Source organism: Heterodontus francisci, chromosome 35 (assembly GCF_036365525.1).
Source record: "Heterodontus francisci isolate sHetFra1 chromosome 35, sHetFra1.hap1, whole genome shotgun sequence".
Lineage (NCBI taxonomy): Eukaryota > Metazoa > Chordata > Chondrichthyes > Heterodontiformes > Heterodontidae > Heterodontus > Heterodontus francisci.
In genome coordinates, this window is record NC_090405.1 from 58,165,628 (window position 1) to 58,180,469 (window position 14,842).

The following is a 14,842-nucleotide window of genomic DNA, read 5'->3' on the forward strand; positions in this document are numbered from 1 at the left end:
CGGGGTCGGATGTGATTCTGTCGGACTCGGGGTCGGATGTGATTCTGTCGGACTCGGGGTCGGATGTGGTTCTGTCGGACTCGGGGTCGGATGTGGTTCTGTCGAGTTCGGGGTCGGATGTGGTTCTGTCGGACTCGGGGTCGGATGTGTTTCTGTCGGACTCGGGGTCGGATGTGTTTCTGTCGGACTCGGGGTCGGATGTGGTTCTGTCGAACTCGGGTCGGATGTGGTTCTGTCGGACTTGGGGTCGGATGTGATTCTGTCGGACTCGGGGTCGGATGTGGTTCTGTCGGACTCGGGGTCGGATGTGTTTCTGTCGGACTCGGGGTCGGATGTGTTTCTGTCGGACTCGGGGTCGGATGTGTTTCTGTCGGACTTGGGGTCGGATGTGATTCTGTCGGACTCGGGGTCGGATGTGGTTCTGTCGGACTCGGGGTCGGATGTGTTTCTGTCGGACTCGGGGTCGGATGTGTTTCTGTCGGACTCGGGGTCGGATGTGGTTCTGTCGGACTCGGGGTCGGATGTGGTTCTTTCGGGCTCGGGGTCGGATGTGGTTCTGTCGGACTCGGGGTCGGATGTGATTCTGTCGGACTCGGGGTCGGATGTGATTCTGTCGGACTGGGGTCGGATGTGGTTCTGTCGGACTCTGGGTCGGATGAGGTTCTGTCGGACTCGGGGTCGGATGTGTTTCTGTCGGTTTCGGGGTCGGATGTGGTTCTGTCGGACTCTGGGTCGGATGTGGTTCTGTCGGACTCGGGGTCGGATGTGGTTCTGTCGGACTCGGGGTCGGATGTGATTCTGTCGGACTCGGGGTCGGATGTGGTTCTGTCGGACTCGGGGTCGGATGTGGTTCTGTCGGACTCGGGGTTGGATGTGGTTCTGTCGGACTCGGGGTCGGATGTGGTTCTGTCGGACTCGGGGTCGGATGTGGTTCTGTTGGACTCGGGGTCGGATGTGTTTCTGTCGGACTCGGGGTCGGATGTGTTTCTGTCGGACTCGGGGTCGGATGTGATTCTGTCGGACTCGGGGTCGGATGTGTTTCTGTCGGACTCGGGGTCGGATGTGTTTCTGTCGGACTCGGGGTCGGATGTGTTTCTGTCGAGTTCGGGGTCGGATGTGGTTCTGTCGCGGCTCGGGGTCGGATGTGGTTCTGTCGGACTCGGGGTCGGATGTGTTTCTGTCGGACTCGGGGTCGGATGTGTTTCTGTCGGACTCGGGGTCGGATGTGATTCTGTCGGACTCGGGGTCGGATGTGGTTCTGTCGGACTCGGGGTCGGATGTGTTTCTGTCGGACTCGGGGTCGGATGTGATTCTGTCGGACTCGGGGTCGGATGTGGTTCTGTCGGACTCGGGGTCGGATGTGGTTCTGTCGGACTCTGGGTCGGATGTGATTCTGTCGGACTCGGGGTCGGATGTGGTTCTGTCGGACTCGGGGTCGGATGTGATTCTGTCGGACTCGGGGTCGGATGTGGTTCTGTCGGACTCTGGGTCGGATGTGGTTCTGTCGGACTCGGGGTCGGATGTGGTTCTGTCGGACTCGGGGTCGGATGTGATTCTGTCGGACTTGGGGTCGGATGTGGTTCTGTCGGACCCGGGCCGGGTTTCATTTGCAGACCTGAGCAGACCTTTAGTTGTTGACACCAACTGAAATGAAAATCTAGGCTACAGTATTGATGTAATGTGGTTTTGAAAGCAGGAATAAGTAAACCATGGGCAATAAAGCTGCTGTGAAGTATATTGAGAAGAACTCACTGCATTTCCAACCAGAAGTGTCTCTTTACACCTTGTCACAGTCTCTGTGCAGAATTTCATGTTGCATGAGGTTAGGACATGGCTTACAGCAGATGTGAGACCTCATGCTGTCACCATTATTTTCCAGATGATCTACCAGCTGTCGAATCCTGGCATTCAATATGAGTATATTCTTCCTGAAGCAAATGTTGTCAGTCATCTAATAGCACCCAGCGTCAGACTAGGTAAGATATAAAAAAAGACCTTACACTTGTGTAGTGCCTTTCATGTCCTAAGGACATCTTCCAATGGATTATTTTTGTAATATAGTCACTGTTGTAATGCAGGTAAATGCAGCTGCCAATTTATAGACATCAAGAGCTCACAAAAGGCAGTGAGATAAATAACCACTATATCTGGTTTGATGATGTTGTTTGAGGGATAAATATTGGCCAGGACACCAGGAAAACTCTACTGCTGTTTGAATAGTGCTATGGGATCTTTTACGTGTGCCCATACAATTATACAGATCCACCAACAATGCAGCACTCCTTCAGATTATGGCTGGAAAGCACTCTGCTACAGAAACCCCATTTAGAGAGACAAACAAGGTTTTTACCACACTTCAACCAACAGGGAAAGTCCCTGCTTACATATTCAAATCCTGCAGTAAGGCTTGAACCCTCAACCTGTGACTCAGAGATGAGAATGATACCACAGAACCAAGATATGGAACATTTCCTGTCCTAACACAGGAGAATGTACAGACGCTGAGGGGCCTTAACCGATGTTAACCCTCGTTACTATTTTGTTTTGTATTTGTCAGTGAGTTATTAAAATTTACTGTTTCCAAATGTCTATTATATGGCCTTAAGGGGCACTCATTTAAATGTTTATTATTTAAACGTGTGACAGTCCTCCTAGTAGTTTAGTAATCTCAGTGCTGCTTACCGGTAGAGTACAGAGCCATTGACCCTGTTATTTTCTGGGAGGGAATGGGATTGTCTTTCAGCATCCAGAAATCCTGGAAATACAAGGAATGTGAGGTTGTTTTACTCTGTCTCTGTCCTGATTGAAGACTTGCAGGCTGGCTGCAGGGAAAGCCTGTAGTAGGCAGTAACCGGGAACTGTTTGAGAAAATCAGGGATTGGTGTAGGCAGACTCCAATCCCAGGGTGGGAAGAGAGATGATGAGGGCAGGTGATGGTGTTGGGCAGTCACATGGAAATGAGAGATCCCAGCAAGTTTGCTTGAAAGCCTGAGGGAAGAGCAATTACCTGTTGAATCCGGCAACTCTTGCCTCCCTTTATGTCAGGTTTCCTGAGCCTTGGGAAACCTGGCACGCAACTGATAAATTCAAATTGATGCCATAATCTGAGGCATACAACCTCTTTTGGTATTATATTATATTTGCCCATCTGCCTCACCAGAGCAGGTTAATTTCCCAAACCTGCCCCTGTTAAACTGGAGTAAACACATTCATGACGGGTTATAGTTGGGTTTCCTTTTTTTTCAAATTTGCCTCCCATCATGCTCTCCCACTCATCAATGGAGGCATTAAAATTATCCCTATAATCTCCCAGGTTTGATGCTGATCAGTGTTCAGTTTGCTGATAGGGAAAGGAAATGTATATTAAATGGTAAGTTTTAGATAGAATAGAGTATCAGTAGAGCATCATTTGCAGATACACAGGTTATGAAACATGTCAGCACAAGTAGAAAATGCCATAAAAAAGCAAACAGAAATGTTTAGTTTTGTACCTAGAGGAATAGGATGTAAAAGATAAGTAATAATGCTCTTGGGGTAGCATCGAGTGAGCTGGACAGGGTGCTGGTAGATGAAGTTGTGGACATGCCAGTCGAAGACAAAGTCTCAGTTGAGGAGTTCTTTGAAATGGTTCCTCCAGTGAGCACTGACTGCCTCCCTGTCCTTGATGAGTTCTTCTCCGTGCTTGGCTGTCAAGGGGTGAGCCCTTGAGTGCTTGGGCCATAGATTGTCTTGACAGCGCTGAAGAAACAGTGCATGTCACTGGTATCTGCAAGTTGCTGGATCTCTCATGCTCTTTGCAGCCAGCATTTGTTTTTTATATGTCCCAGCTTTTATGCTGTACTGCTGCCTTCAGGAGCCTGTCAGGTTGCTGCTTTACCTTGGATGTGTGGTGAAGTTTCCAGTCTGTGAAGGCTTTGTACTTACACTTGATTAGGTCCTGTATTTCTCAGGTGTTCTTGTCAAACCAGTCACGATGCGTCCTGGTGGAGAAGCCAAGGACCTCTTTGAAGGTGCTTATTATGGTCGGCTTTAGGGTCGACCGGGCACTAACGGCACACAGAGGCTTCAGTTGGTTGGAGGTTGAGAGGTTGGAAGTAAGTCACTGACTGAATAGGGCCACTTTAGCGGGATTTTGAGGTCTTCAATTTTAATTTTCTTGCGGCATTGTTTTAGTTACTTCTGCTGCTTGTGGGCTAGGCTAATGGAGATAATAGATCAGATGAGGCAGTGATCAGTCTGGCAATCATCAGTATATGTCATGGTGCGGGTGATCTGAACATCTCTGTAGTCCCTCGCTCGAACAATGATATGGTTGAGTAGGTGCTCTTGTTTGGACTGCTGGTGTTGCCATGAGGTCTTGTGTTTGTCTCACTGGCAGAACAGGGTATTAGTTATGACAAAGTCATGCTCAAGGCATTTGATCAGGAGGCAGACTCGGTTGGAGTTGCTTTCCCTACTCCTTCCTTGTCAATCAGCCCTTTCCAAAGATTTGTGTCCTTCCCAACTCTGGCGTTGAAGTCTCTGTGGAGGATCAGTTTGTCGTCTGCTGGGACTCGGGCTAGGGATTGCTAAAGGTCGGGGTAGAATCCCCTATCCGCCTCACCTGTTACCTCCAGAGTAGGAGTGTGTGCACTGATGACAGGTTTCTTGTTAGGATGAGCTGAACAGTCATGAGGTGCTCGCTTATCCTACAGGGGAGTCGCTGAGGTGCCAGACAAACTTGGAGCGAGATTGAAAAAGCCATTCAGCAGCTGAAGAGCAACAAGACCTCTGGAGCAGACAGAATCCCTGGCAAAATCCTGAAGCATGACAGAGATATTCCTGACACGACTGCACAAACTCACATCCCTCATCTGGGATGAGGTGTAGTTGCCGGAGGACTTCAGAAATGCTGTTATCATGACTGTATTCAAGAAGGGAGACAAGACCGATTGCAGCAACTACAGAGGAATCTTCCTGCTGTCTGCCACAGGGAAGATCATTGGAAGGATCCTCTTCAAATGCCTCTTTCCGGAATCACAGTCAGGCTTTCACTCATTGAGAGGAAACACAGACATGATCTTCACTGCGCGGCATATCCAAGAAAAATACAGGAACAAAGCCAACTGGTTACATGGACTTTTTCAACCTCACAAAAGTCTTTGACTCTGTCAATCACGAATCCTTAGGTTTGTCACCATCCTTCGTCTATTCCACATTGGCATGCAAGCTCTGATCCTCACCAGCGGAACCACCACAGACCCTATCTCAGCCAAGACTGGTGTCAAGCAAGGCCGTTTCATTGCACCAACCCTCCTCTCCATTTTCCTCGCTGTAATACTACACCTTACCTTCAGCAAACTACCCGCAGGCGTGGAGATACTTTACAGCACAGACGGGAAAACTGTTCAACCTACGCCGCCTTCAAACCAAAACCAAGATCACTCCAACCTCAGTCGTTGAGCTTCAGTATGCAGATGATGTTTGCATGTGCACTCACTCTGGAACTGAGCTCCAGATCATTATCAACTTCTCCAAAGCATATGAAAAACTGGGTCTTTCACTAAACACTCAGAAAACAAAGGTCCTATTCCAACCAGCTCCCACAGTGCAACATCTCCTCCCATCAGTCAAAATCAGTGGTGAGGTCCTGGAAAATGTGGAGCATTTTCCATATTTTGAGAGCCTCCTCTCGATGAAGAAAGACATAGACAACGAGGTTCATCATCGCCTCCAATGTGACAGCTTAGCCTTTGGCCGACTGAGGATGAGAGTATTCAAGAATCATAGTATACTGGATAGCATTGATCCCTGCGCTCCATTATGCATCGGAGACTTGGACAACCTACAGCAGGCAACTCATCGCACTGGAGAAGTACCATCAGAGGTGCCTCCGCAAGATTCTCCAAATTTGGTGCCAACCTTCCTAACATCAGGGCGCTAATCACCCGAAACCAGCTCCGCTGGGCGGGACATGTTGTTCACATGCTTGACACCAGACTCCCAAAGCTGCTGTTCTACTTAGAACTTGGTCGTGGCAGGACACTTGCAGGAGGACAGCAGAAATGTTTTAGAGGTGTCCTCAAAGCATCCCTGAAGAGATCAGACATCCTGGTTGACTTGTAGGAATCCCTGGCCTTCCAATGGCTGTGAGGATCATTGTAGCCCTTTCATTCTGCACAACCAGTTCCTGCCAGGTGGGAGCTGGCGACATTAGCAACATGTCCACAGAAGCCATGGTACTTTCACCCTTCGACAGTCTGCAATGCCGACCATCTTCAGGCCCCGAAGACAAACAACCATATGGTTGTTCGGGACAAGGGATATTCCTTCCACACATAGTTCATGACCCCCTTCAGACATCCGACCATGCAAGGTCACAGATCTTCAATGAGAGCCATGGTACCATATGTAATATGGTGGAGCAAGCCAATGGTTTTCTAAAGCAGACATTTCACTGCCGAGATAACTTTGGGGAGGGAAGGGGGTTCTCTTCAGTACTCACCAATCTGCCTGCCGCAGATGCTTCTGTATTGGTAGGAGTGAGCACCGCACAGTCCTTGTGGAGATGAAGTCCCGACTCCACATTGAGGATACCTTCCATCGTGTTGTGTGGTACTATCACCGTGCTAAATGGGATAGATTTCAAACAGATCTAGCAATGCAAAACTGGGCTTCCAAGAGGCGCTGTGGGCCATCAGCAGCAGCAGAATTGTACTCAACCACAATCTGTAACCTCATGGCCTGGCATATCCCCCACTCTACCATTACCATCAAGCCAGGAGACCAACTCTGGTTCAATGAAGAGTGCAGGAGGGCATGCCAGGAGCAGCACCAGGCATACCTCAAAATGAGGTGTCAACCTGGTGAAGCTACAACCCAGGACTACTTGCATGCCAAACTGCATAAGCAGCATGCGATAGACAGAGCTAAGCGATCCCATAACCAACGGATCAGATCTCAGCTCTGCAGTCCTGCCACATCCAGCCGTGAATGGTGGTGGACAATTAAACAACTAACTGGAGGAGGTGGCTCCACAAATATCCCCATCCTCAATGATGGGGGAGCCCAGCACATCAGTGCGAAAGATAAGGCTGAAGCATTTGCAACAATCTTCAGCCAGAAGTGCCGAGTTAATGATCCATCTCGACCTCCTCCTGAAGTCCCCGGCATCACAGATGCCAGACTTCAGCCAATTCAATTCACTCCGCGTCATATCAAGAAACGACTGAAGGGACTGGATACTGCAAAAGCTTTGGGCCCTGACAATATTCCGGCAATAGTACTGAAGACCTGTGCTCCAGAACTTGCCGTGCCCCTCGCCAAGCTGTTCCAGTACAGCTACAACACTGGCATCTACCCTGCAATGTGGAAAATTGCCCAGGTATGTCTTGTGCACAAAAAGCAAGACAAGTCCAACCCGGCCCATTACCGCCCCATCAGCCTACTCTCAATCATCAGTAAAGTGATGGAAGGTGTCATCAACAGTGCCATCAAGCAGCACTTGCTTAGCAATAACCTGCTCAGTGATGCTCAGTTTGGGTTCCGCCAGGGCCACTCAGCTCCTGACCTCATTACAGCCTTGGTTCAAACATGGACAAAAGTGCTGAACTCAAGAGGTGAGGTGAGAGTGACTGCCCTTGATATCAAGGCAGCATTTGACCGAGTATGGCATCAAGGAGCCCTAGCAAAACTGAGGTTAATGGGAATCAGGGGGAAAACCCTCCGTTGGCTGGAGTCATACCTAGCACAAAGGAAGATGGTTGTGGTTGTTGGAGGTCAATCATCTCAGCTCCAGGACATCACTGCAGGAGTTCCTCAGGGTAGTGTCTTGGGCCCAACCATCTTCAGCTGCTTCAACAATGACCTTCCTTCAATCATAAGGTCAGAAGTGGGGATGTTCGCTGATGATTGCACAATGTTCAGCACTATTCGCGACTCCTCAAATGCTGAAGCAGTCCGTGTAGAAATGCAGCAAGACCTGGACAATATCCAGACTTGGGCTTATAAGTGACAAGTAACATTCACGCCACACAAGTGCCAGGCAATGACCATCTCCAACAAGAGAGAATCTAACCATCTCCCCTTGACATTCAATGGCATTACCATCGCTGAATCCCCCACTATCAACAATCTAGGGGCTACCATTGACCAGAAACTGAACTGGAGTAGCCATATAAATACCGTGGCTACAAGAGCAGGTCAGAGGCTAAGAATCCTGAGGCGAGTAACTCACCTCCTGACTCTCCAAAGCCTGTCCACCATCTACAAGGCACAAGTCAGGAGTGTGATGGAATCCTCTCCACTTGCCTGGATGGGTGCAGCTCCAACAACACTCAAGAAGCTTGACACCATCCAGGACAAAGCAACCCACTTGATTGGCACGGCATCTACAAACATTCACTCCCTCCACCACCGACGCACAGTGGCAGCAGTGTGTACCATCTACAAGATGCACTGCAGCAATGCACCAAGGCTCCTTAGACAGCACCTTCCAAACCCGCGACCTCTACCAACTAGAAGGACAAAGGCAGCAAATGCATGGGAACGCCACCACCTGCAAGTTCCCCTCCAAGTCACACACCATCCTGACTTGGAACTATATCGCCGTTCCTTCACTGTCACTGGGTCAAAATCCTGGAACTCCCTTCCTCACAGCACTGTGGGTGTACCTACCCCAAATGTACTGCAGCGGTTCAAGAAGGCAGCTCACCACCACCTTCTCAAGGGCAATTAGGGATGGGCAATAAATGCTGGCCTGGCCAGTGACGGCCACATGAATAAAAAAACAGTACTGAGAGGGCCTCCATGTTTATAGAGTCATAGAGAGATACAGCACTGAAACATGCCTTTCGGCCCACCAAGTCTGTGCCGACCAACAACCACCCATTTATACTAATCCAACATTAATCCCATGTTCCCTGTCACATCCCCACCATTCTTCTACCTACACGAGGGGCAATTTACAATGGCCAATTTACCTATCAACCTGCAAGTCTTTGGCTGTGGAAGGAAACCGGAGCACCCAGCAGAAACCCACACGGTCACAGGGAGAACTTGCAAACTCCGCACAGGCAGTACCCAGAACTGAACCCAGGTTGCTGGAGCTGTGAGGCTGCAGTGCTAACCACTGTGCCACTGAGCTGCCCTTGTGGTTTTCTGTGTCCTCCACAATCTTGCAATTATGAGGGTCCAGCCACTACCTTCCTGAGATTAGGAGGCTACATTGGGGAGAGGAGGAGAAGGAAGAGGAGGTGGAAGAGGAGGACCAAATACAACTGTACTGAATAAGAGGGACTGCATAGTGAGGCTTTGCTTCAGTTAAAAGGAACTTCTCCACCCGCTGCGTGGACTCACCATCCACTTACAATACATCCATTTCACACTCTCCATGGCCAACTCAATGAAGGCCAACAACAATAACCTTCATACAACAACTTTATTCAGCAATACATCAATAATACAAAAGAAAACAGAGCTAATCATCCTTGTGCATTCCCTTTGTGTCTGTCTTGCAGGTGTTCTTGCCTGGCTTAGTGCTTCTATGCAGTTCTTTACCAGCGGCTGCTCACTTTCACAGGTGGAGATTGCAGATGGCCTTGAATGATGCCCTCAAGTACCTCTGGGCCTTGAAGGTTTGGCTTTGGACTACCACCTCTGCATAGGTGGCAGCAGTCTGGGTTGGCTGGTTGAGATACAACAGAAAGGCCACTGGTGGAGTGGCAGTGGTGGGATTACGAATGCTGTCTTCCTGAGAGAGCACAAGTTTGTGCTGCACGATGCCACCACCATTCTCATGGTGCAGCACCTCAACAATCCTCATCATTTGCTGGAGCACAGATTGTTGAACTGCATGCCTCGTCGAGCACTGAGATCCACATCCACAATGGCAGCTATGTGGTAGCAGACATAGAGTGGGTAGCAACAGCTTGATCTTGCATACCAGCAGCCAGATATCTCATGATCTTTGTCTGAATTTCCACTGCAGCACTGATACATCGGGAGGCCTCTGCCTGTGCTACAGTGGAAGCTGAGACAGCATCCAGCAGACGCTCAATCGTGGGTCAATCTGGCAGTGCTGCCATGGAGGTGCCACCACTTCCACGGTGGAAAGGATGGGCTCCAAGCTCTGCACAATGCCCTGCACCTTGGTGGAGCACATGAGCTGACCCGTTCTCCCTGTGCTGTTTGCAGCCCAGTCCTGCCTGGTGACTCACCATGTGCAGATCCTGACTCTCGCCTCAAACATTCACGCTTTGCCAATATCTGAGCTGGTGGCTGTGAGTCTCAGGTTGAATGATGGTGCTTCTTCAAAGCTATCGTCTTCCTCTTGCCCTTCTACTTGCTTCTACAGGAGCTGAACAGCTGGCAGTTCTTGGCTGTCTGAAAGCATAGAAGCATAAGGGGAGGGTAGGCGTAAGGGAAGCAGGGTGGGGAGGAATTCACGTGGCCCACGGACAATCCCTCAGCAGTTTCTATTTGTTGTCACCTTTCAAGGTGAGGGTGAATAGTTAGTGGAGTAGGTGCATAAAGCAGCAGTTTACAGTCATCCAAGATGGCCTCAACTGCACTGGATGCCACTGGCTCCATGGCCCGACTGCTTCTGATCCACAGAACCATCTCCTTCAGGGCACTGAGGGGATGTAATCATCCTATTCCTCTGCCGATCCTCTGGCTTTCCCACTAGTGTGCCACCTTCAACTGTAAGAGAGAAGGCAGAATGTCTGTGACTGTGGGGTGAATTTTATGGTCCCCCTAGGGATGGGAATGGAGGCAGGAAGTCCCATAAAACTGTGTCGGAAGGCGGGGGTGATAGAATGCCCGTCGTCTTCCAATTTAGTCCAGGGTGGGGAAAGCCTTCCCGCCCCAGGCCAATTGGCCAGTTTGGGGCCTCTTCCCACCTCCGCCTCCACCTTTAGGGGAGAGGGTGGCGCAGTGGTAATGTGACTGGACTAGTAATCCAGAGGCCTAGGCTAATGCCCTGGGGACATGGGTTCAAATCCCACCACAGCAACTGGTGAATTTAAATTCAATTAATTAACACAATTAATAAAAAAAACTGGAATTAATAGCTAGTCCCAAGAAACTATCAATGATTTGTTGTAAAAACCCATCTGGTTCACTAATGTCCTTTTCGGGAAGGAAATTTGCTGTCCTTACCTGGTCTGGCCTACATGTGACTCCAGGCCCACAGCAATGTGGTTAACTCTTAACTGCCCTCTGAAATGGCCACTCAGTTGTCAAGGGCAATTAAGGATGGGCAACAAATGCTGACCTTGCCAGTGATGCCCACATCCCATGAAAGAATAAAAAAGATTTAATCAAAGTCAGAGGGACCTGCTGCCTTGGGCAGATGCCACGAGGTAGATTTGGCAGCCTCCTAGTGGTGTTGGGGGGTGTTATTCCTTTGGGGGCAATCCAGTGCCCCCAGAGGGTCCCCTGGTGGCGATCACTGCTCCCCCCAGGAAGACAACCCCCCACCACGTCGCCATGGCCTGCCTGAATGGCCCTGATGACACAACCCCACTTACCTCTCCCGGCATCTCCAACATCTTCAGTACTGCAGGGCTTCCTGCAATACCAGCAGTGGGCACTGCTCCCAGGTCTTCTGATTGGCCAGCAGCTCTTGGTTGAGGGAACACATCCCTTAAAGGTACAGTGTTAATTGACTGCCCACCATGGAATTGCAATGTGGGTCTGACGGAGGGTCGAGGTGAGATGTCCCCCCACCTTTTGTCGCACTACAGGACCCCCATCGCAAGAACAAAATGTGTGCCACTGTGCTTGGATGATGCTTGCCAGAGCTGAATAACTGGAGATAGGGTTGGAGTCTTAACAAGCGCAAAGGAAGACGGTTGTGGTTGTTGGATGTCAATCATCTCAGCTCCAGGACATCACTGCAGGAGTTCCTCAGGGTAGTGTCCTAGGCCCAACTATCTTCAGCTTCTTCATCAATGACCTTCCTTTATTCATAAGGTCAGAAGTGGGGATGTTTGCGGATGATTATACAATGTTCAGCACCATTCGTGACTCCTCAGATACTGAAGCAGTCCGTGTAGAAATGCAGCAAGACCTGGACAATATCCAGGCTTGGGCTGATAACTGGAAAGTAACAGTCATGCCACACAAGTGCCAGGCAATGACCATCTCCAACAATAGAGAATCTAACCATCTCCCCTTGTCATTCAATGGCATTACCATCACTGAATCCCCCACTATCAACATCCTCGGGGTTACCATTGACCAGAAACTGAACTGGAGTAGCCATATAAATACCGTGGCTACAAGAGCAGGTCAGAGGCTAGGAATCCTGAGGCGAGTAACTCACCTCCTGACTCCCCAAAGCCTGTCCACCATCTACAAAGCACAAGTCAGGAGTGTGATGGAATACTCTCCACTTGCCTGGATGGGTGCAGCTCCAACAACACTCAAGAAGCTCGACACCATCCAGGACAAAGCAGCCCACTTGATTGGCACCCCATCCACAAACATTCACTCCCTCCACCACCGACGCACAGTGGCAGCAGTGTGTACCATCTACAAGATGCACTGTAGCAACTCACCAAGGCTCCTTAGACAGCACCTTCCAAACCCGCGACCTCTACCAACTAGAAGGACGAGGGCAGCAAATGCATGGAAACGCCACTACCTACAAGTTCCCTCCAAGTCACACACCATCCTGACTTGGAACTATATCGCCATTCCTTCACTGTCACTGGGTCAAAATCCTGGAACTCCCTTCCTAACAGCACTGTGGGTGTACCTACCCCACATGGACTGCAGCGGTTCAAGAAGGCAGCTCACCATCACCTTCTCAAGAGCAATTAGGGATGGGCAATAAATGCTGACCTGGCCAGTGACGCCCACATCCCATGAATGAATAAAAAAAATGTGGAGGTAGTGGGAAGTGTGTTTGTGGCTGGTATTTTCCAAAGGTGTGTATTGGTGAGGTACAGTGTAAGGATGGTAGGGGTGAGTGCTAAGTGTCAGGATGTGGTTCTGGATGAATGATAGGGGTGTGATGCATTCAACAGTTTGAGAGGTACGTATTGTGGTGGGCACAAGATGTGATGTACAGATGGATACATTAACTTAACTTGACCGTCCAAGTGAAATTATTAAATATTTTCTGGTACTGCTGCCAGGTGTGTGGTGCCACTCGATGGAAATGCACTACCCTCGCCTCATGCTCCCACTGCCTACTCAGGGTCACCTGCTGAAGACATGGCCTCCTTTTCTGGCTTCAACCTCTCAGTGGAGTGAGTCCAGGGTGGCATTGATAAATCTGGGAGCTCTCTCCTTCCTTTGTTATAACGTGCCTACTCTGTCAGTGACCAAAAGCAATTATCCAGCAGCCTGCAGTGCATTGCTGCAATGTCCCTTTTATAGATATTGCACCTTTAAATAGGAAGGGATGCCTGGAGACGTGGTTTCCAAAGAATGCTGTTTGGTGTCCTCGTGTGCTCGAAGGATGCCTGCTCTGAAATGGAGACCGGGGCTGCACCTTGCCACACCATAATCATGGAAATGAGGTAAACTACCAAATTTTATGTCCTACCCACCTCATTTCCAATGGGTGCAGGCAGATTGCTGGACTGCTGTGAGAGCCTGCATGCCCCTTTGAGCACTGGTATGTGCAGCCATCATGGCAGTCATCAGAGCCTGTATGACCGCCAGCTGGGCTTGCATTGCAACAAGCATGGCTCTTATGACCTCAGTCTGAGCTTTCACTTCAGCACTGAGTTGTCTGGTAGCTTCTGCCTTTGCTTGAATGGAAACTGAGGCATTGGCCATTATACGCTGCATCACAGGTGAGTCTGCAAGTGTTGTGATAGAATTGACCACCGCTTCTATGCTGGAAAGGAAGGGCTCCAAACTCTGCACAAAGCCTTGTGTAAAGTTCTGTGCCCCTTGACAGTAAAAGGAGGCTATGTGACAGACCTGCCAGTGCACCAAGCATCTCTGTGTGCATGCCCAACAGCATTTGCCTGTACACTGTCCCATTAAAGTCCTTGTCTGAGTCCTCTGCAGGACAAACCTGCCTGAGACCTTGCCTTCTGGTGAGCTGGCACAAAATTATCCTTTGCCCCTGTCCTAGTTGGCCACTCATGTCCAGTGACTCACTATCCACTGATCCCGACTATACTGTCCTCTAAAGTTCACCCAGTGCCAGAATCTGAGTTGGTTTATTCTGTGATGAATATCCTATGTAATCCTATGAGTGCAGTTGCTCTTTAAGAGGGGCAGGCTGGCTGCGTGCAATGCTAGCCATGCACGTTGTTGACTCCCTGTTGAGCATGCAGCCAGTCAGCAGTATGTTTCTCACTGGGCTGCACACTACAATCAGCAAAATGAGCAGGTATAATAATAAATGAGTATAAAATTTGCACGCTGCCCACTTCAGCAGGACCAGTGGGGTAATCGCTTATCGCAATCTTTGCACCCGAAAACGGGCCTGATCAAATGTTTCCCTTTTTGTATCTAGCCTATCAAAGTCCGTCTGTCATTTTAAACACCATGATTAGATCACCCCTCAACTGTCTAATCTCAAAGGGAATACAGTCCGAGTTAATGCAACCTGACCTCATAATTTACATTTTAAACCTGACACTCTGTCCTGGGCCTGCTGCAGTGTTCCAGTGAACAGCAATGCAAGCTCAAGGAACAGTACCTCATTTACAAATTAGGTACTCTGCAGCCTTCTGGATTCAACATTGAGTTCAATAATTTCGGAGTATGACTGGCCTTTTTTCATTATTATTTTATTTTATTCTGTTGTTTTTTAACCATGTGCCTGCCTTAAACTTGGTTGTTCATGTTTGTGCTTTTGGACAGAGCTGTTCATTATTCTGCCACTAACCCT

At 49.4% G+C, this 14,842-nt stretch overlaps 1 protein-coding gene across 1 annotated transcript in view; it reads left to right on the forward strand.

Moving 5' to 3' along the window:
• LOC137350551 (thrombospondin type-1 domain-containing protein 4-like) overlaps positions 1-14,842 on the forward strand; it is a 471,004-nt gene that overhangs the window by 306,882 nt on the left and 149,280 nt on the right. Inside the window, exon 12 of the mRNA XM_068015210.1 lies at positions 1,880-1,976. Coding sequence (XP_067871311.1) covers positions 1,880-1,976 — 97 coding nt within the window. The remainder of the gene's footprint in view (positions 1-1,879; positions 1,977-14,842) is intronic.